The sequence below is a fragment of the Bos grunniens genome, chromosome 14 (assembly GCF_055505025.1).
Source record: "Bos grunniens cultivar Pamir isolate PY7600 chromosome 14, Bosgru_T2T1.0, whole genome shotgun sequence".
In the NCBI taxonomy this organism is placed as follows: Eukaryota; Metazoa; Chordata; class Mammalia; order Artiodactyla; family Bovidae; genus Bos; species Bos grunniens.
In genome coordinates this window covers 18,905,110-18,927,987 of record NC_141178.1, presented here as the reverse complement: position 1 = coordinate 18,927,987, position 22,878 = coordinate 18,905,110, and the positions used below count along the sequence as shown (strand labels likewise).

The following is a 22,878-nucleotide window of genomic DNA, read 5'->3' as shown; positions in this document are numbered from 1 at the left end:
CGTCAACATTAATGCCAGCTCTGAAAAGGGCTCTGGGGAAGGGGAGAAGGAAAACCCCCTAGTGTCCGTTTTAGCAGTTACCAATCAATACTCAGTAAGTTCTTTTTGGTATGTTTTACCATCTTAATTTTTAGGAGGTACATTTTGAATCTGGCATTATCAAATTTCTTGTTGATATGCTAAAACTTATCTGGTGCAGATTTACCGGTTCTTACTAATGGAAAATGCATTCAGTTAAGTGACTGGTCAGAGTCCTGTATAATTTATCCTTGAAGTTAAGCAACTCTGCCCATTAATAGCAGTGTGACCTTATCATTCATAGAACACCTAAAATCTTACTTTGTGCCAACATTGCACAGAAAGTCAAAAAGTGTACAGATACCAGCGTAATCAGTTCATGTGTGCGTGCGTGTGTGTGTGTGTGTGTGTCTGTCTGTGTTAGTTGCTTCAACATATCTGACTCTTTGCAACTGCATGGTCTATCCATGGAATTCTCCAGGCAAGATTACTGGAGTGGGTAGCCATTCCCTTCTTCAGGGGAATCTTCCTGACCCAGAGATCAAACCTCGGTATTCTGCATTGCAGGCCCATTCTTTACCAGCTAAACTACCAGGGGAGCCCCAAATCAGTTCTTGACACCACCTAATTCTCTAGCAGTTTTGGTGGAGCACTTTTGGAAGCAACTGATGAAGTTGTAATTGAAAAGAAAGCAATCCAGCCACAAGAGGGAGTAAGAGAATAATTTCCAAATTGATGGGCCTTTTATCTCAACGAAAATAGCCGCTTTCTTTTCACTCTCTTTCCCCAAAGTGAAAAGTTTGGGGAAATTCTCTGTGCACAAGGGAATTGTGCAATACCAGAATTTTGACCTTCTACATTGTGCTGTTGAAATAAATTTCATATTGAGGATATTTAAAATGACATTTGTGGGGCTTCTGAGTTTTTAAATTGAATAATAAATTGGGAGGTGAATTTTATTGAATCAGTGGATTTTAGGCTTAAAGGAGCATCTGCCCTACCTGTTTTTTTCATTTTCATAGATCAAGATGCTGAAGCACAACAAGATGTCTAGTTGCTTGACTTGAATGTGTGTTTGTTAATCTAGGAGAGATCCAGTTGCATTTAATTTGCAGAGAGTGACCACTTTTTGTTTCATTGGAATTTCATGTATTTGAATTGTTTGATGAGTTGGATAATTAGAGAAGTTAGAAGTGTGTTTTTAGTGAAGGTTTAATCCCATCTTGCAAACTGGGAAGAATAACATTTTCATTAAATGTGATGGCTTTAGTTTTAGACTGCATTTTTAGAGTTTTATACTTGAAAATAACAGGAATCACACTTGAACGCCTTGTGCTTCAAGTTCTTGGCACCTTTTAACCATCGACATTTTTTATGCTTGATTGGTATAAATGTGTAATATCTATATCCTGATCTCTTTTTCTTTGTTGTGTTCATGGAAGAGGGCTGTGATAGTACAATCTAAAAGAGAGGAATGGGTTGTGGAGGCTTGGTCTTTTCAGTGTACACATAGGTAGTGAGGTCAAGTCAAAGGAGATGCTTCCCCAGCTGTTTTCAAATTGTGGTTCATAAATGTCTCTTAGAAGTTGATTATTTTGCTTTGAAATTCTGGGACTATTTACTATTTGCTTGGTGATTTTTTTTTTTTTTTAATGTATATTTACATTAATGGAAATTAAAGTGTGACCAATTAGGTGGAATATAGTCTGAAACGAAATGGGAACCTCGTCTCCACCCCTCATATTTTTATTTACAAATACATCACTAGTTTTCGTATTATCTCCTAAACACAAGTTTTACAGCCCAATAAGGAAATTTGAAAAACCCAGATGAGCATGAAAACGGTATAAGGTTGGAGAGCAGAACTCAATGATAATCTTCCAGAAAAAGAATCCTAGTAGGAAGATTTCCTCTTTAAAACTTGTGTATAATAATTGTAATATTAAATAACCAAAAGGGAAAGTATCCTCTTCTCCCATACGGTAATTAAACGGTCTCTTCTAGCTTGTTATAATTTTGACTTTTTATTTTGAAATAATTTCAAATGTTCCCATATATCCTTTACCTGGTTCTCTTAATGATCAAAATCAATAAATTAATAAAATAATGGATAAAATAAATTTATGTAACCCATAGCACTTACAGAGTGTACCACCGTAATTGCCTAATTCTGGTCTGGAATTCAGTCCAGAATCACAGTTTGTCTTGTCTCCTTACTCTTCTTTAATCTGGATCAGTTTTCCAGTCTTTGCCTTTTTATGTATTTGCCACTTTTTTCAAGAGTTCTGGCCGGTTTCTTTTTTTGGTAAACTAATCCTCGGCTTGGATTCATCTGGTGATTTTCTCATGAGTAAATTCAGATTGTGCATTTTGGGGAAAAATTCCTGGGAATGACACTATGCCTTCCTTGGTGTGTCATATTAGGATACATGTGCTGTTCTTGTTACCAAACCATTATTTTTAGGACATTATATTTTCAAATTTAAACAGCAGTGAGACTTCTGAAAATATCCTATAGTATAAAAGTACCAATTAAAAATTTTTTAAGATAGATGGGCCCCATAAATATGATTTTTTTAATCAATGAAAAGTGAAAGTGAAGTTGCTCAGTTGTGTCCGACTCTGGGATCCCATGGACTATATAGCCTGCCAGGCTCCCCTGTCTGTGGGATTCTCCAGGCAAGAATACTGGAGTGGGTTACCATTTCCTTCTCCAGGAGATCTTCCCAACCCAGGGATTGAACGGGGTCTCCCGAATTGTAGGCAGATGCTTTTGATAGTCCCTCAATCATGTCGAATTCTTTGTGACCCCATGGACTGTGGCCCGCCAGGCTCCTCTGTCCATGGAATTCTCCAGGCAAGAATACTGGAGTGGGTTACCATTCCCTTCTCCAGGGGATTTTCCTGACCCAGGGATTGAACCTGGGTCTCCCGCATTGCAGGCAGATTCTTTACCATCTGAGCCACATAGAACTAAATATAGTTTGCCAAAGTGCTAATGTCATTTTATAATAATTGGATTACTTTTTTGAAAGGGGAAGATATCCCAGCTCTATAACTTGTACTTTCAAAATTTATTTTCAGTAATTGGCTTCATGTATTCTAATTTACAGGCTTCCCTTGTGGCTCAGCTGGTAAGTCCTGCAATGCAGGAGACCTGGGTTCAATCCCTGGGTTGGGAAGCTCCCCTGGAGAAGGGAAAGACTACCCACTCCAGTATTCTGACCTGGAGAATTCCATGGACTGTATAGTCCATGGGGTCACAAAGAGTCAGACATGACTGAGCAACTTTCGCTTCACTTCACTTCATTCTAATTGATAAGCCAGATCATAGCCTATAGCCCAGTGATATGAGTGCTTCATGGCAGATGGTCATTCTTCAGAGCTGTAGTAAACACTTAAAAAAATTAGTGAATACCCATTATAGTCAATATAATGTCTGATTCTCATTTAATAAAGAAAGGAAGAATGTTGGGTTGGAAAGTGTTCAGTGCATTAGAGAAACTTTCCTGGGATGAAATTTGGAAAGAAGGTTTTGAAAAGAATGCTGTTAATAAAATACAGTAGATTGAATGAGGGGGTGTATCATGGTTTTCTATCTGAAACTCCTATTTGCTCTTGGTGGCAGAGTTTTACTACCAAAATCTAGGTGTTCTGACTTCCAAACAGATTTACTTCACCTTACTGCCTCAGACTATTCTCCCACCCTGTCTCTGGTGAATTTTTGTTGTTTTGTCTTCCTTAGTTGCCCGCTCTAGAGTCATTACATAGAACCTAGAGCTTATCCAAGGGTCCTGAAAGCATATAGGATGTGCCTAGCTTGCCCTTTGGCTGCTATTTCTGAATATATGTGCTTAGAACAGCAACCAGACACCTGTCATTTTTGAACAATTCTAGGTCTTTAATGGAAAAGGAAATGGCAGCCCACTCCAGTACTCTTGCCTGGAAAATGCCATGGACTGAGGAGACTGATAGGCTACAGTCCGTGGGGTTGTAAAGAGTCCAACATGACTGAGTGACTTGACTTTATTGACTTTAGGTCTTTAAAGAAACAGAACGTTTTTCTTCTTGGAGCAAAATATTAATTATCTAACCTTCAATATCATCTTCAGTAATTTCCATCACATTTTACCTAAACTATTTAGAAGTTTGGGAAGATGATGAGCTTTTGATAGTCAAGATTGTTCTAAGTTTCCTCTGTTATATTTAAATGAGGCTGTTAAAATAGCATGTTAATTTGGCCTTGGGATTTGATGTTTGAGTGCCTAATATGTGCAAAACGTGTGTCTTTAAGGAGCCTGTAAGCAGGTTGAGAATAGATATATGAAAAGTTGAAGGTGCAAAATCATAATTAAAATTTACTTTATATTGTTCTGAATAACGGATGTTGTAGAGCATAGGATATAAAGTTAAAAAATTAAACTCTCCCTACATCATCCCAGTTCCTCAGAGGTAATCTCTAACAGTCTCTCTCTCTCTTTTTTTTTTATCCTGGGAACTTAACAGTGCCTGTGCAAACAGTTCTGTCCTTGAAGAATATATACAAGTAGGATCATATAGAAACTGTTCTGTAAGTTGTATCCACACACACAACACTTTGATTATGTTTTATGCTTCATTCCAATTGGCACACAACTTCTTTTTAATGTCAGTGTAGTGTTTTATGAGTGTAACATTATGTAGTTAGTCCATTGTTGATATTGGCAGAAATTAGTGTATTGCTGAGAATTAGCTTGAGGGAGAACATACCTTTCAGTTCAGTTCAGTCGCTCAGAGCGTGGTATATTGAAAGGTGGATGGTTCAGATTGCTTTAAGTCAGTCAGCAGTTCTTAAAAGTGATCTGTGGACCCTGGGAGTCCTGTTAGGGGAGATTCATGAAGTCGCACCTATTTTCCAGTATCTCTTACAGATGAGAAACCTGAGGCCCAGAGAAATTCCAGAACTTTGTCAAGCTGACATAGCTAGTAAGCAGTGTTTCCATAGCTCGTGCCCTTTACATGTTTGCTGTAAAAAGAATAAGTACTAATGGAAAATGTTTGCTTTATCTTTTGTACATTGATATAATTTAATCCTGTGTTTTAAATGAAAGGGTTTTTTGTGCATTATTTCACCACTCTTACTAGATAAACAAATTTTTGATGACTGAACCCAAAGTAGAGTACTAAAATTGAGAGTGAAGTTGCTCAGTCGTGTCCGACTCTTTGCGACCCCATGGATTGTAGCCTACCAGGTTCCACCATCCATGGGAACCCATCCAAGAATACTGGAGTGGGTTGCCATTTCCTTCTCCAGGAGATCTTCCCTCCCCAGGGATTGAACCCGGGTCTCCTGTGTTGTAAGCAGACGCTTTACCGTCTGAGTCACCAGGGAGCACACTAAAGCAGATTTTTGAATGTCAAGATCCTCAGGCCTTAAATTTACATCTGAGTAGAGTATGCCTACTCTTGTCAGGAGCTGTGACGGGTGCTTTCCTGTTTATATTAATACTCATTTAGAGAAATGGCAACCCACTCCAGTGTTCTTGACTGGAGAATCCCAGGGACGGCAGAGCCTGGTGGGCTGCCGCCTATGGGGTTGTACAGAGTCGGACATGACTGAAGTGACTTAGCAGCAGCAGCAGCAGCTGCCCTTTGAAGTAGATTTTCATTGTAATCAATTTGTATGTTTTTTATTAAAAGATAAATCATTGTATAAAATTGAATTTCGTTTAATTCTTTTATAGATGAGAAAATTAAGGCTCTGAGAGATTAACTTGCCTGAGATCTCAAAATTAATGATGAGACAGGGATGTAAGTTTGCCTGATTTTAGTTTATATTGTTTCTATTACCCCAAACTGTTGCTCCAAGAAATGCTTGGATGCCCAGAAATTAGGGCCTTGCCACCACCAGGTCAGCTGCAGTTTTGGTGTTTTAGGGTATTCTCTAGTCTTGATTGTTCCTAAAGAGTTGATGTTTTACTCTTAATTTCAGTCTGTAGTCAGATTGAAGGACAGTGAGAGAGAGAGGTATATCATTAGAATAGAGGTGGATTTTTACTTCACAAACCTTTTATTAGAAATACTTGACCATAGTTAGGATTAAATGTTTATTGTAGTGGTGGCAGGTTGAACCTTAAGAAGGGCAGTCAGAACTAGATAACCTGTCAGTTTATGAGGTTCCTTAGTATTAATACACTCCCAAAGTCAAAGCATTGACCTTCTTTGGATCAATACATGTATTAGAAACTATTGTTTATATATTCTGCCTTGGGTAGTTTAACTTGGAGGCAGAAATCGTTACTTTACCCCATATATCTTGTGTTTTTACAACCTAAGAAGTTAATTGTACTTGATGCTGTAAAGAAGAAAAATCTTTTAACTCTAAAATCTCAAACCCTACATAATTTGTCTGTTGATGAGATTAAGGTTCAGCAACCTCTCCAGAATTACATCATGTATTTAGCTTGGATTATGAACCATTTACAGAGACATTTCAGGTGTGGGTTTTATTCTTCCAATCCCGTTATTGAGATGACTACTGCATAAAGTCAGAACATGCATTAACTCTAATTTAGCGAATTGATTTTAGGTATTTTTTAAATGACCATGATTATCTTTAAAAGGCAGTAGCTATCATCAAAAACAGATTTTTTTTAAGTGCTTGAGGAACTACTGTGAATCTGAATCAGATTCTGTTTCAGCGAGGTCTCTTGTGTGTTCACATGGTACCCTGTCCAGTGTGTGAGTGCAGGATGTGAAAGTTTGTGTTTGACATGAAACTCCTTTCCTGTTGTAAATTACATTTAGATTAGAAGGTCAATGTACTGTGTTACATGGAGAATTTTACAAGTGAAAGGTACATTAGTAGTCAGCCTGACCTTCGTTTTATAAGTAGAAACTGTGGCACCTTGTTTGCGTCTTTCCTTGTATAATGCTGTGTCTCCTTTTAAATTCAGATTGTCACAGTGTCCCAGGTGTCATCACCTTCATTGTACTACTACCCGTGAATGAAACATAGGAGGTTGTATTGTATACCTAGTGCAGGGTATTCTGGTTTATGTATGTTTTGAAAATAGCTATTAGTTCTTTCCTCTTTGTTTTCTGTTCTCCAATTTTTGTCACTGCTGCTTTCTAAGAAGTGCAACTTCCTTTTTTTCCTTTTGTTTTTATTCCCATCATGGTCTTGTCCCTTCCATCATGCTTTTTTCCTCTGGCTTTTAAATCTGGAAAATTGAACATTGATTTCTCTTTGTTCAGTCTGATAAATTAACATACTTAAATCACCTCTAGTTAACTTAAAAGGCAATGGCACCCCACTCCAGTACTCTTGCTTGGAAAATCCCATGGATGGAGGAGTCTGGAAGGCTAAGGGTCAGACACGACTGAGCGACTTCACTTTCACTTTTCACTTTCATGCATCGAAGAAGGAAATGGCAGCCCACCCCAGTGTTCTTGCCTGGAGAATCCCAGGGACGGGGGAGCCTGGTGGGCTGCTGTCTGTGGGGTCGCACAGAGTTGGACACGACTGAAGTGACTTAGCAGCAGCAGCAGCAGTGAATTCTATATCTTCCATATCTCAGAGTTGAATGAAACCACATCTGATTGATGAATCTCTGAAAAATAGTCATTTGCTCCTTTAAAGTTTCTGTAAGAAGAGTAGAACTTGCTGTCTAGTGAGATGACCTATTCCAAATTTGTTTCATAAGTTTTCTCATACTGAGCAGAAATCTGTCTCTGCCTAAATTTAGTTTTGTCTTCTGGAGCCATTCATGTCATACTTTTTTCAGTTTTCGTGACTGTTTCTAGTTTCATCAACATTCTTGCTTGCTTTCCTGAATACCCTCCAGTTTGTCAAAGCCTGTCTAGATATTTTGGGGTGGGGCGTTTGACATCTTAGTTCCCCCACCAAGGATCAAATCCTTGTCCCCTGCAGTGGAAGAGTGGAGTCTTAACCACTGGACTGGCAGTGAAGTCTCTGTTTTTAAAGGAACAATATACTTTTAAGATTTGGTCTCATCAACACGGTGTAGAGCTAAAACATCATCCTTAACTTTGATTTCTAATTACTATCTCTGAATCATGTTCTGCTTCTTAGTAGGCAGAGAAAATGCAGAATAATGTAGAACAGGTCATATTGCCTCGTTGGAGTTGTACCTTTACAACTTAGTTGTAGTTTTGAGCACGTACGCTGCTGGGCCCTGTTAGTTGTCTTCTATGAGATGGGGCTAATTGTAGTTTGTGCCTCAGAGGTAAGGTTATAGAAGGATCAATTAATCCATATAAAGTGCTTAATTTAAGTGTTAAAATGCCATTTATTACTGAAGTGATGTTTTTATTTTCTCAATTGTCTATTGCTGCATAACAAACCGATAAAAACTGAAACAGTGGTTTTAGTTCTTTTTCATGACTCTGGCTTGTCCGGATTCTCTTGGACAGTTTTTCACATGGTGTTGGCTGTAGTCGTTCATTGCTGTCTTGAGCTGGGTCTGAAGTACCCGTGTGGCTTCACTAAACATGTCTCATGACTGGAGCTAACTTGACCTTGCTCTCTAGCAGGATAGTTTGTTGTTTTTTTTTTAACACTAGCTTAGGGCTCAGAGAGAGAAATAGGGGAAGCTGCTAGTCCTCATATGGGTTAGGTCTGGAACTGGAATAGGAGTCATCTTTATCACTGTTTGGTTAAAGTTAATCAACAAAGTTAACCCTGACTCAGGAGCATGGTGGAGGCCATCTCTGGAGTCAGTCTACCACCGTTCTGTTCTTTCACAGTTAGCCTTTTTAACCAAATTTAATCTTTAATCCAGTGTTTCTTGCTTTTTTTGTTTAAATCCTAATGGTTTTTACCTTTATGTCATCAAAAGATTTTAAGTTTGTCATGCATCCCTGTCTCAGCTTTTATTTTTAACAGCTTTACTGAGGTATAAGTGACACAAAAACTCTGTTTATTTAATGGATACAGAGTGATGAGTTTGCTTTTTCAGCTTTTTGTAGTCAGCATTTTATCAGAAACATTCACCACTGTGTTGACACTTGGTCCTTTTGGTCTATCATTAGGCCAGTAAGCAGCCTGACTTTTGCCTTTTGTTACTTGTAGGTTCCAGTTCCGTTCAGTTCAGTCGCTCAGTCAAGTCCGACTCTTTGTGACCCCATGGACTGCAGCAGGCCAGGCCTCCCTGTCCATCACCAAATCCCGGAGTTTACCCAAACTCGTGTCCATGGAGTTGGTGATGCCATCCAACTATCTCATCCTCTGTCATCCCCTTCTCCTCCTGCCCCCAATCCCTCCCAGCATCAGGGTCTTTTCAAATGAGTCAGTTCTTTGCATGAGGTGGCCAAAGTATTGGAGTTTCAGCTTCAACATCAGTCCTTCCAATAAATACTCAGGACTGATCTCCTTTAGGATGTCCTGGTTGGATCTCCTTGCAGTCCAAGGGACTCTCAAGAGTCTTCTCCAACACCACAGTTCAAAAGCATCAATTCTTCAGCGCTCAGCCTTCTTCACAGTCCAACTCTCACATCCATACATGACCACTGGAAAAACCATAGCCTTGACTAGACGAACATTTGTTGGCAAAGTAATGTCTCTGCTTTTGAATATGCTATCTAGGTTGGTCATAACTTTCCTTCCAAGGAGTAAGCGTCTTTTAATTTCATGGCTGCAGTCACCATCTGCAGTGATTTTGGAGCTCCCCAAAATAGTCTGACACTGTTTCCACTGTTTCCTCATCTATTTCCCATGAAGTGAGGGGACCGGATGCCATGATCTTCGTTTTCTGTATGTTGAGCTTTAAGCCAACTTTTTCACTCTCTACTTTCACTTGCATCAAGAGGCTCTTTAGTTCTTCTTTGCTTTCTGCCATAAGGGTGGTGTCATCTGCATATCTGAGGTTATTGATATTTGTCCCAGCAATCTTGATTCCGGCTTGTGCTTCATCCAGCCCAGCGTTTCTCATGATGTACTCTGCATGTAAGTTAAATAAGCAGGGTGACAATATACAGCCTTGACGTCTTCTTTTCCTATTTGGAACCAGTCTGTTGTTCCATGTCCAGTTCTAACTGTTGCTTCCTGACCTGCATAAAGATTTCTCAAGAGGCAGGTCAGATGGTCTGGTATTCCCATCTCTTTCAGAATTTTCCACAGTTTATTATGATCCACACAGTCAAAGGCTTTGGCATAGTCAGTAAAGCAGAAATAGATGTTTTTCTGGAACTCTTGCTTTTTCGATGATCCAGCAGATGTTGGCAATTTGATCTCTGGTTCCTCTGGCTTGGAGAATTTTGAGCATTACTTTATTAGCGTGTGAGATGAGTGCATCCGGTTAATAGCTTTAAAAAGTAGTTTTTGTTGTGATTGTTTTAATCAGATGTTATGGATAAATTCAGTGTTCACCTTGGAGAAAGAGGTACTTAATTGCTAATTGAAAAATTCTCAGTGTGAGTTACCCTAATGTAAAACAGTAGTTTTTAGAGAGAGAGAAGCTACCACCCATAAAAGATGGGTTACAAATTCTTAGGACATTTATTGACACCTTGCCTAAGTAACTTCTCTAAGTTTGTATACTTATTTTAAATGATTTACCCTTAACTAACTGCACATGTTTGTGTCCTTCATCTTTACAGATACACAGTGGGTTAGATAAAAGTCACTGAAAAGTAGGACACGTCCAGGCTGTGTTAATCCTTAGTTTCTATAGTGCCTTCCCTGCTTGACATTTTATCCTTGTTCTGTCTTGCTCACTGTTTTCAGTGCCTCACACAGTGATATTTAAGTTTTGGAGAATAAGTAATGTTTAAAAAATTTTTTTTGAAGCAGTAAAATGTGAATTAGAAATACCTAGATAGAGAACGGATTTCATGGTTAGGCCTTTACTTGTCACTTCTTTAATTTGGAGATATTCTTTGTATAATCTTAAATTTACATAAATGAGCTAAAGAGCAGTTCACAATTGAATAATATACAGAGCCTTCTTTAAATTTATATGTGTGTATATATATGTGTGTGTTTTTTTTCTGCTGTTTAATTTAAAGTTATTTGTGAATTCTGGTTAATCGCAATACATGTTTTCTTTAGTTAGACTTCATAGCATAACCTTTAGCTTAGCCAGTCAGAAGTGGAATTGATCCTTCCAGCTGTGGAGTGCCATGGTCTAAACCTAGACTGACTCCAAAGCCATTATGCTATATGGTCTCCCATAGTTGAATGAATGCATTTTGTATTAAGATATAAAACTTGAAAAGGCCTGGGCATTTAATTTTAAAACCACTATATTAAATGGAATGTTCTTATGCTGTTGAGGCAGATCCTCAAAGACCAGCCCTAATGTTCACAGTGTTCATGCCTCAAAAGAGAATGATGGTGTCTAAGAGACAAAACGGCAGAAGTTTGAATTCTGCTGAGTCTTCGTAGGCATTCCTCCTTCAGAGAAGGCAGTGGTGCTCCAAACCCAGAGGGTTCCTTTATTTCTAGTCTGGTTGAGGTTTCACACTGTGTGTGTACCCTCAGTTGTGTCGAACTCTTTGTGGCTTCATGGACTGTAGTCCGCCAGGCTTCTCTGTCCTTGAGAGTTTCCAGGGAAGAATACTGGAGTGGGTTGCTGTTTCCTTACTCCAGGGGATCTTCTCCACCCGAGGATCAAACCCACGTCTCCTGCATTTATCGGCAGGTGCATTCTTTACCGTTAGCACCACCTAGGAAGCCTTAAGACTTAACTGAATGAAGGAATGAATGACAGAACACTTCTGCAGCTGAGGGATGACAGCTTGGGTGTCCTGTAGTAAGAATTGTGTTACCTAACCAAAGTGCTCTTCTGATTTCAGGCTAACTAATAATCACAGGAAACATTGTTTCAGGTTGAATTCTGTCACCTCCAACCTTTTCCTGTAATGCATTGCAACCTGGTCCTACTGCCAACTTGAAACCTACCCAATTCATTTGAGTATATGTAGTTTTAAGTTGTAGGAAGGGGAGAGAAGCTAGATTAAAGCTTACTCACCCACTCACCGTTTGGAACATGATAATGGGATAAACATAAAAAGTTAGAGTTACTGTTTTAAAGCATTTTTCAAACTGTTTGGCATATAAGGAAGTGCTGTATAGACTAAACCACTGGGCAACTATAATAATAGAAACCAAGAATTAAATACCCTTATTCCTTGTAAAGATTGAGACTTGTTTGGGGCTAAGCCCAGTTGAAAATTGATTTGTAGAGTATATTTAATAGGAAGTGGAGAATTTTTAAAAATAGTAAACATTTTGCCTAATTCTACTACTGGAATATTATCTTTCTCCTCCTTAAAAAAAAAATCACTAGTTTATTGTGCCTTAATCCCCCTAATACAGTGAAGTCATGTTTTTCTGAAATCATTTGTAGAATGTAATTATTAGCATGTTTGGATTTAATTAGATTGTTATAGTTTTGAACAGAATTATGTAGGGTGAAGTTTTACTTGTTTGAGGTGATTGGTAAATGTATTTCTTATTAGCTGAGAATCACTTTAATGAACTAAAGGTTTACTCTTCAGATCTTAAATTCTCATACTCCTACCAGTTTCTTAATTTAGATAGGAAAAATAGAACTTTTACTTCGAACAGCTTTTTACCTTAGAAGGTATTACTTTAATTGTAATCTTATAAATGAAGTTCTGTTCTGCTTCCTCTGTCATGGAGTCTGGTAGTGTCTATTATATTAACAGTTTCTGCTTAAGTCATATAGCTTCATAGTCTCAAAAGGTTAATTTCTGTCTTCTTTCCATTTTAGTGTCATGACTACCTTGAAACCGAAAAGTTTGCCAGTTTGTTAAATATGTATTAATAAAACATAATAACATAATAATAAAGTCTTACCAACTTTCATGCTTTCACATTCACTGAAACATTCAGTCTTTATCAGCATGTAAAGTAATAAGCACTATGAGGGAAAGGCCAGTATTCAAATTAGCCTTAAATAGTAAGCTGAACACTAATTTCAAATTTTAAGTATTGCTGTCACAAATTTATGACCCTTCTACTTTAAAAGTAGTATTATTGGCAATGACTGGGTATTAAAATTTTATCACTTAAGTTGTGGTGTGTGTTTTGGAAATGCATATTCTTTCAATTTTATTTTAGTCTTATTATGACTGTTTCTTTTCTCCCCAAGTCTCTTTTGGAAAAGTTCTTGATCCCCAACGCTTCACAAGCAGAGAGCAAAGTCTTCTATTTGAAAATGAAAGGAGACTACTACCGCTACTTGGCTGAGGTTGCAGCTGGTGATGACAAGAAAGGTACGCTGCCTCAGCCTGTCTGCTGGATGTTACAAAGTAACAGAGGCCAGAGGTGGTCTCTTCTGTTGTTTGAAGAGCAGCAAATGGACTCTGCTCACTCTTCCTTGCTCTTTCTCCCCTTTCCTCTCTGTTTCTCTCTCTTCCCCCAGTCCCTGTCCCTTCCCTTCTTTTTTTCCTTTTTCCTGAGACTGTACAGTTGACTCTTGAAGAACACAGATTGAGCTGCACAGATCCATTTACACAGGGATTTTTTTTCTGTAAATATTATAGTACTACATTGTACAAGGTTGGACGTGATGGGCCAGCTATAAAATTATACTCAGATTTTCAGCTGCGTGAACAGTTGGTATCCATCCCTGAGCCCCGTGTTGTTCAAGGGTCAGCTGTATACCTACTGCCTAGTAATTGCTTTCGTAAAATGTATGATTGCTCACAAGTCAATTTTATGTATAGGAATGTTTCCTCACAATTTTAAGACATAGTAATTACAGCATAACTGTAGAGCAGTACAGACTAATTAAAAATTATACTGAGATGGTTACAGAGTTATTTTGTCTTGACGTTGATCAGTGACTAGAGTAGGTTTCTAGGAGAAGCTTATTTTTTAAAATTTAGGAGCCAGTTTTAAGTTGCAGCAGCTTAGTATTTCAGAATTTATTACTGGATGAGTAAAGATTTGGTTTGAGGGATGAAAACAAAGTACTTTTCATTGATACATTTTGGTGCCTTTTATTATCCAGGGATTGTGGATCAGTCACAGCAAGCATACCAAGAAGCTTTTGAAATCAGCAAAAAGGAAATGCAACCAACACATCCTATCAGACTGGGTCTGGCCCTTAACTTCTCTGTGTTCTATTATGAGATTCTGAACTCCCCTGAGAAAGCCTGCTCTCTTGCAAAGACAGTATGTATTTTTTACCTGTTATGTGGAAATTCAGTAGTTGTCATTATTTGAGCACTGAAATGTGTTTTTTTTTGGTCACAGGCATTTGATGAAGCCATTGCTGAACTTGATACATTAAGTGAAGAGTCATACAAAGACAGCACGCTAATAATGCAGTTACTGAGAGATAACTTGACAGTAAGTACCTAACAGCACTGTGAATGGTTAATTAATAATGAAGAGATTATAGGTGCATTTCTGTTTTATTGTACTTCCAGATATTGTGGTTTTTACAAATTGAAGGCTTGTTGAAACTCTGTTGAGCAGGGTTCTCTGCTCATCTCATGTCTCTGGGTCACATTTTGGTAATTTTCAGTGATTCAGACCTTCCAAAAAGATTTCAGTGGCTAAAGGCTCAATTGATGATGAACTTTTTTTTAGCAATAAAGTATTTTTTAAGAAGGTATGTACATTGGATTTTTTAAACACATAATACATGCTTAATAGACTGTAGTATGGTGTCAATATAACTTTTATATGTACTGGAAACAAATTTATGTGACTCATTTTGATTTCTGCTTTACTGTGGTGATATAAAATTGAACTCTTAATATCTCTGAAGTGTGCTTATATATGTTTTATAGACTACGACAGGAATATTTCTAGTCCTTTTTTTTTTGTTGTTTTTAATGTAAGATCCTATCTGCTTTAAAAACTGAAGAAAACCATCTAACAGAAGCTGAAATATTAGACCAAGGACTAAAAATGTGCCCTTTACTAGTTACATATTTATTAAAATTCAGGTTTTTAAAATAATTTTGTAATTCATGGTTTTGGACTTTCAGCTATAAGGCCATTTTATTTTTCATTTCAATGCAAATAATTCTGTTCCTTCCATTTTTAGTCACAGGAGAATTTTGCTTTTAGTTTCAAAAGTGTGCTTAAGTTATCTTTGAAATCCATTAAAAATGATGACCCTAAAGTTGCCTCTGTATTCATGTAGGGCTTCTCTGGTGTGGATCAGAGGTAAAGAATCCACCTGCCAGTGCAGGAGACATACAGGTTCGATTCCTGGAGAAGGAAATAGCAACCCACTCCATTATTCTTGCATGGGAAATAACATGGACAGAGGAGCCTGGCGGGCTGCAGTCAATGGGAGTATAAAAGAGTTGGACATGACTTAGCAACTAAACAGCAACAGTATTTATGTAGCTAGGGGTAGGGCATTAATAACTTTAGTTATAAAATTTCAGATACAATTTCAGATACTCTGCATAGACTGACATCTGTTTTGTCTAGTCTCTTAGGGAAAAAAAAATGACTTACTGTGGCAGGTCATGATAACCCTTTTTGGTATACTGTAGACCAAGGTCCCCAACCCCTGGTCCATAGACTGGTACTGGTCCGTGGCCTGTTAAGAACTGGGCTGCACAGCAGGAGGTGAGTGGTGTGGGCAAGTGAGTGAAGCTTCATCTGTTTCTACAGCCTGAGCTCCACTTACTGTCAGATCAGCAGTGACTTAGATTCTCATTCAGTTCAGTTCAGTCACTCAGTCATGTCCGACTCTTTGCCACCCCATGAACCGCAGCACGCCAGGCCTACCTGTCCGTCACCAACTCCTGGAGTTTACCCAAACCCATGTCCATGAGGTTGGTGATGCCATCCAACCATCTTATCCTCTGTCGTCCCCTTCTCCCACCTTCAATCTTTCCCAGCATTAGGGTCTTTTCAAATGAGTCAGTTCTTTGCATCATGTGACCAAAGTATTGGATCTTCAGCTTCAACATCAGTCCTTCCAATGAACACCCAGGACTGACTTCCTTTAGGATGGCCTGGTTGGATCTCTTGCAGTCCAAGGGACTCTCAAGAGTCTTCTCCAACACCACAGTTCAAAAGCATCATTCTTCTGCACTCAGCTTTCTTTATAGTCCAACTCTCACATCCATACATGACTACTGGATAAACCATAGCCTTGACTAGACGAACCTTTGTTGACAAAGTAATGTCTCTGGTTTTTAATATGCTGTCTAGATTCTCATAGGAGCACAATAAATGTAATACATTTAAATCTTCCCCAAAACATCTCTTGCCCTTGGTCCATGGAAAAATTGTCTTCTACTAAATTGATCCTTGGTGCCAAAGGTTGAGGCCTGCTGCTCTAGACTGAAAAACATTAAAACCACAATGCCAATATCACACTGAGAAAGTACACAGTTAATTCCTTAATAGTAAATTTCTTGCATTCAGTTATCACTTGTTTTTTTTGTATTGTCTTTGTTGTATATTGTCTCCTCCCCCCCAATAGTTTTTTTTACTTGCATTGAGATCCAAATAGTCTACATATTGCAGTTAGTTGATGTGTCTCTTTGGGCCCATGGGTTTTCATGTTTCTTCACATAGATACTAAATTTGAAGTTACGAGGCTTGAGTGAAAAGTGTTAAGGATCTGTCATGTGCCAGATAAAGAGCTAGGAGTGAAGATTATAGTTTAGTGCTACTGGTTTTTTATTAGCTTTAGGTCCTTTTCTTTTGGGGACTGTACATCATTATATACATCATCAGCTTTATTTTATCTAGTCCATTGCGAATTTTCTGAACCAATTTATATATTCTAGTGTTGAATGTTCTCAGCAGTTTTTTGAACAATATTGTATAGTTGTTATTAAACACTGAAAGTTATTTTAGAAAGTGTACTTTAGGGCTTCCTATACACTTGGAAGGTTATTTTCAAGAGGGTATGCTATAGTCCATTTTAAAGAGCGAATAATTTTATGTACATTAAATGAAAGAAGTACTGCAGTTTGTTAGCTAATTTTTCATATTTTTCTGGTTTGAAATGATGAGGTACTTCTAAAAGGTAGAATTTGGTAGAATTTGAGACCCAATCACTAGTGAATTGTATTGTCAGCACTTTTTGAGAAGGCCTGATCTGAAATATATACTTGCAGCTGAATTTTGATATTGGTATAGCTTGAAGAGCATACAACAGTTGAGTAAGAAGAAAACCCAAGGTTCAGATTCTGACTTAGTCACTATTATGTGCCTTCTCTGAGCCCTGGTCGTATCACCTGTTACCATTATAGGGTTGATTGTCCACTCACTCACATGTCAAGCAAAGACATATTTGTTGAAACTAGTATTTGAGTCTGAATCCAGTTGACAAATACTGTCAACACATAACCCTGGGAAGAGAAACACCTTTTATCTAATTTTTCATGTTTCTGTGAAAAATACAAGGATCCTTGAAAGTTAGAAGTGGAAAGATAATGTTGAAGGATAATTTTGTCTTACAAGACTCCCAGTTTAATAAAAGCAGTACAGACTTCTAGAGATCATTCAGCTAACTGTATGATTGTTCAAAGAGTCTCCTTTCCAGGCCAGAAATATATTTGATTAATAAAACTAATGGGTAATTTGGGGGACAGAAAAACATTAAGGTTCCCCTTGCTTTGTTTTCCAGTATGAAGCAGTATAGAATTTCAAGGTCATCTTGAAGTAGTCGTTCTATAATTACCTCTAAAAATCATTGTAGGGTGGTAAGACTTAGAAAAACTGTTGATATTTGAAGCAGCTGAGATAATTTTAAAAATCATCTTTTTAACCTGATGAAAAGCTGTAATAATCTAAAAATCAATAGGCTTCATAGTCCTACCAGTTTGAGACAGTTCAGTTTTTACCTCTTGTAAGATTTGGTTCTGACCATACTGTTTTGTGTTTAACTATATATTTTGAATCAGACAGATTCACAAAAGGTATGTTTTCCTAAACAAAATGTTAGTAAAGTTAAATTGTATTTTAGTCCAGACTTGCTCCTGACTCTTGAATGTGATAGAGTGTGGGACTCTCTTTAGAGTGGAAGTCTAAAGCTACGAGGGGGACGTAGTCAAGTCAGCCTGAGCTCCTTGAGCATGGGCCGAGTTGAGGGTTATGGTTTAGTTGCACTGAACTTACACACTGCAGCCTTTGAAGACAGTCTATAATCTGATAGCTATTGATGTTTAGAATTGGCATTTCTATGATTTCATCTACTTTTTCTTTACCTTCTATGAATAGCCAAGCATTTCCTTAATCTGATTTTGTTATTTAAAGACAACTCTGGTATGTATTTACTGTGCTGGAAGAATGATTAGGTAGGAAATAAATGTGTTATATTCAGGTGTTTTTTAAAATTTATTAAAGTATAGTTCATTTACAATGTATTAATTTCTACTGTATAGCAAAGTGATTCAATTACACATATACACATTTTTTTCTTATTACTTTCTATTATGGTTTAATCACAGGGTATTGGATAGTTTCCTGGAGGTGTTTTATATCTTAAGGCTATTTTCAGTGCTGCTATTTTTTAAGCCTTCCAATAATTGTGCTTACATTCTGGTACCTTGGAGTATATGATAAAAAATTTTCAAGCTGAAATATACTAAAAATTCTTTCTTTCTTTTTTAACTAGTTGTGGACATCGGATACCCAAGGAGACGAAGCTGAAGCAGGAGAAGGAGGGGAAAATTAACCTGCCTTCCAACTTTTGTCTGCCTCATTCTAAAATTTACACAGTAGACCATTTGTCATCCATGCTGTCCCACAAATAGTTTTTTGTTTACGATTTATGACAGGTTTATGTTACTTCTATTTGAATTTCTATATTTCCCATGTGGTTTTTATGTTTAATATTAGGGGAGTAGAGCCAGTTAACATTTAGGGAGTTATCTGTTTTCATCTTGAGGTGGCCAATATGGGGATGTGGAATTTTTATACAAGTTATAAATGTTTGGCATAGTACTTTTGGTACATTGTGGCTTCACAAGGGCCAGTGTTAAAACTGCTTCCATGTCTAAGCAAAGAAAACTGCCTGCATATTGGTATGTCCTGGTGGGGAATAAAAGGGATAATTGGTTCCAATCACAGGTGTAGTTGTGGGTACTTTTTAGGTTTGGAGCATTTACAAAGCTGTAGTAGAAATGGATATCCCATGGATATTGCATGTTAAACCATGTGTTATCTGTGGAATACTCAGACTCAGTGTGCACACTGTTGACTGCAGCTATAGAAGTGTTCCTTTAGTTGTGACCCAATTTACTCTGGATAAGGGCAGAAACGGTTCACATTCCATTATTTGTAAAGTTACCTGCTGTTTGCTTTCATTATTTTTGCTACACTCATTTTATTTGTATTTAAATGTTTTAGGCAACCTAAGAACAAATGTACAAGTAAAGATGCAGTAAAAATGAATTGCTTGATATTCATTACTTCATGTATATCAAGCACAGCAGTAAAACAAAAACCCATGTATTTAACTTTTTTTAGTTTTTTTTTTTTTTTGCTTTTGTGATTTTTTTTTTTTTTTTGATACTTGCCTAACATGCATGTGCTGTAAAAAATAGTTAACAGGGAAATAACTTGAGATGATGGCTAGCTTTGTTTAATGTCTTATGAGATTTTCATGAACAATCCAAGCATAATTGTTAAGAACACGTGTATTAAGTTCATGTAAGTGGAATAAAAGTTTTATGAATGGACTTTTCAACTACTTTCTCTACAGCTTTTCATGTAAATTAGTCTTTTGGTTCTGAAACTTCTCTAAAGAAAATTGTACATTTTTGGAAATTTATTCCTTATTCCCTCTTGGCAGCTAATGGGCTTTTACCAAGTTTGAATACAAAGTTTATCATAACGGTAAAATACTACTAAGATAACTACTACTGTTCCCAACCATGTCCTATACTCCCTCCTCCCCCTGAAAATTTTTTTCAGAGACGGGGAGTTGATTGAAAAAAGTAATGTTATTCCATTTAAAATTTTGGTATATGGCATTTTCTAACTTAGGAAGCCACAGTGTTCTTGGCCCATCATGACATTGGGTAGCATTAACTGTAAGTTTTGTGCTTCCAAATCACTTTTGTTTTTAAGAATTTCTTGGTATTCTTTAGCCTGTCTTCAATTTTGATCCTTTCTTCTTTCTATTTGTCAGGTGCACAGGATTACCTTTTTTAGCCTCTGTCTTGTCACCAACCATTCCTACTTGGTGGCCATGTACTTGGGGAAAAGGCCGCATGATCTTTCTGGCTCCACTCAATGTCTAAGGACACCCTGCTTCCTTTGCTTGCATCCCACAGACTATTTCCCTCTTCCTATTCACTGCAGCTAATCTCTCCTGAGTTGATGAGATTGTGTTATCTCCCTATACACCCTACCCTATCCTGAATGGTCTGTCATTGTCTTTGCCTTTAAATTCCTTCCCCTTCCTCTCTTTAAATAATGATGGGGCTAAGTAATACCCAAAGCTCACCCTACCAACTATTTCCTCAGTACCTTGCAGAAAACACCAAACAAAAATAACCATTTTAAAAGAGGTGTATTTTTTTTTTTTTCTTCTAGAATGTAAGCTCCTCAAGAGCAGGGACAATGTTTTCTGTATGTTCTATTGTGCCTAGTACACTGTAAATGCTCAATAAATACTGATGATGGGAGGCAGTGAGTCTTGATGATAAGGGTGAGAAACTGAAATCCCAAATACTGTTTTGTTGTTTGTTTTATTATGACCTCAGATTAAATTGGGAATTAGCCCTCTGGGACAACTATCCCAAATCTTACATTCAAATAAAAGTGCAATGGAGGCCTTGGGGTCTTTCTTTCAAGGAGTAAGAGATCTCTTATGCATTTGGGACAACTCAATAATGCATCTTCACTCACAGCTCTTTTCTTTTTCTGTTAATTTCTGCTGACCGCCAGGCCAAGGACATGAAATCTTTTTATAGCTACAGGGAATGAAGCTAGACTGAGGAGATGGATCTTATTCACGTAAATTATAAATAAAATCTAAAGCTTGTCTCATTTGCCTACTTATGTGCCTCAGTCATCTGCTAAGCTAGTTTGATTCTGAAATTGTGATAAAATGTCATTAATATTAGCTGTTAATGTTTTTGCATAGTAGTGCCCAGTAGATGAAGATTTCAACCTGAGATTTTTTTTTTTTGCCTTGAGATCCGAATAATAAATTTTTATAACATTTCTTAAATTGCCCCCAATTCAGGCTTCATGTCTGTTTCTGTCAACATTCCCAGGAATTTGGAGACCTCAACGTTTTATGTATTTGGTGTATGTGTAGTATTGGAGTTGTTAAATGTATATATCCACTTGAGAGCTGTGCCTCGTGAGTGGGTAGCAGTGTGATCAGTTGAAGTCTGAATTTTGCTGCCACTTTGGCCTGTGGTCCTAGCTTTTCCAGTTGGGGTGGGGGTCAAAGAGGATTAAAAGGTAATGTCAAGGGACTTAGTAACTATAGGAGTTTTCTTGTCTTCTCTAAAAATAGTCAACAATCTTGCCATGGCCCAGAGCATATTTTTAAAACTAGTTAAAGCCAGTTTGTAATCTGCAGCCAAAGATTTATTTGTGTCAGGTCTTAACTTTATTGGGCTTCCCTGGTGGCTCAGATGGTAAAGCGTCTGCCTGCAATGTGGGAGACCCGGGTTCCGTCCCTGGGTTGGGAAGATCCTCTGGAGAATGGCAGCCTGCTCCAGTACTGTTCCTGGAGAATTGCATGGACTGAGAAGACTGGTAGGCTACAGTCCATGGGGTCACAAAGAGTTGGACACGACTGAGTGACTTGACTTTATTGATTGATGGTGAGATGTTTGAAAGTCTTGAGTTGACTGAGTGCAGGTCTAAGAATTTGAGACTTCCTGTGGTGGTGGTGGTGGTCTAAGTGGTTTATACTGCCAGTAGGGGAGGGTGGCATTTTATTTGGATGCAGGAACATTGTAGTCTGTTCCCTAAGAGGAGAGCCTGAAGTGTGCGAGAACTTTAAATGGCCCTATGTGCTCAGAGAGATACACATTCCTGTAGAAAAAAGGTCAAGAAGTAAGAAAGCCACTTTATTTTGTCACATACCATATAGGAAATTATAGTGGTGGAATCAAAATATCTGCAGTCTTAAAATGGTGGCTTAGACTAGGCATCTGGGAAATGGCTGGACTTGGATCCTTTGCTGAATGTGAAATTGCATCTATAAAGTACTTTCCTGTTACCTTGATGTGACTGACCAATCACAATCTTGATTAATTTTAGCTCCTTTAAAAATACAAGAGACCTAAAGGTAAGATCTGCTCACTGGGTCTTCATAGGTCTTCTGTTTTTTTTGTTTTGTTTTGTTTTGGAAACTACAACATGTCTCTAAGGAAACTGATACTTTTGGTATCAAGAAATGGTATTTAAGAACCCATCACAGTGGTAGGTCTACTTTAAAAGTCTGAAAACTAAAAATGTTGCTTGTGTACATCCAAGTCTGGTTATACTACTCACCTGGTCCTTTGAAGTCTGTGTTTGACTGTCAGCCCCCAAGTATATCAAGGACATCTGCTTCTGACCTGTGTACCCGTAGTATATAAGAATGCAGAAACCAAGATATATTGAATGGATATACTTAGGCACAGCTATTATCAATCCTAGGTGATGCCAGGGATTCAGTTGAGTATTTCATGTAAATACTCATAAGTAAATAAATTTCTGAAAACCCAGACTTACTAAAAATTAAGTCATTAGTAAAATTATTTCTAATTCAAGAACTTTAAAACCCTATCAATATTTCAGTAGATACTTACATTTTTTAATATTAGAGATTGGTTAGGGCCAGCCACTGTTCTGAGTGTTTAAGGTGGACTTTAGAGATTTTATGTCAGAGTCAGACTTGGAAAATGGATGGGACCTGATGGAGGTTATAGTCTGCACAAAGGCATCAA

The 22,878-nt window shown here is 37.7% G+C and overlaps 1 protein-coding gene across 8 annotated transcripts in view; it reads left to right on the top strand.

Annotated features, from left to right (window-relative positions):
• YWHAZ (tyrosine 3-monooxygenase/tryptophan 5-monooxygenase activation protein zeta) overlaps nucleotides 1-20,974 on the top strand; it is a 34,888-nt gene extending 13,914 nt beyond the window's left edge. For all 8 annotated transcript variants that reach the window (XM_086336173.1, XM_086336178.1, XM_086336174.1 and 5 more), the window contains 4 exons: nucleotides 13,137-13,260; nucleotides 14,001-14,164; nucleotides 14,246-14,341; nucleotides 18,594-20,974. In XM_086336173.1, coding sequence (XP_086192299.1) covers nucleotides 13,137-13,260; nucleotides 14,001-14,164; nucleotides 14,246-14,341; nucleotides 18,594-18,653 — 444 coding nt within the window. In that variant the 3' untranslated portion in view covers nucleotides 18,654-20,974. The remainder of the gene's footprint in view (nucleotides 1-13,136; nucleotides 13,261-14,000; nucleotides 14,165-14,245; nucleotides 14,342-18,593) is intronic.
• Nucleotides 20,975-22,878: the final 1,904 nt, after the last annotated feature.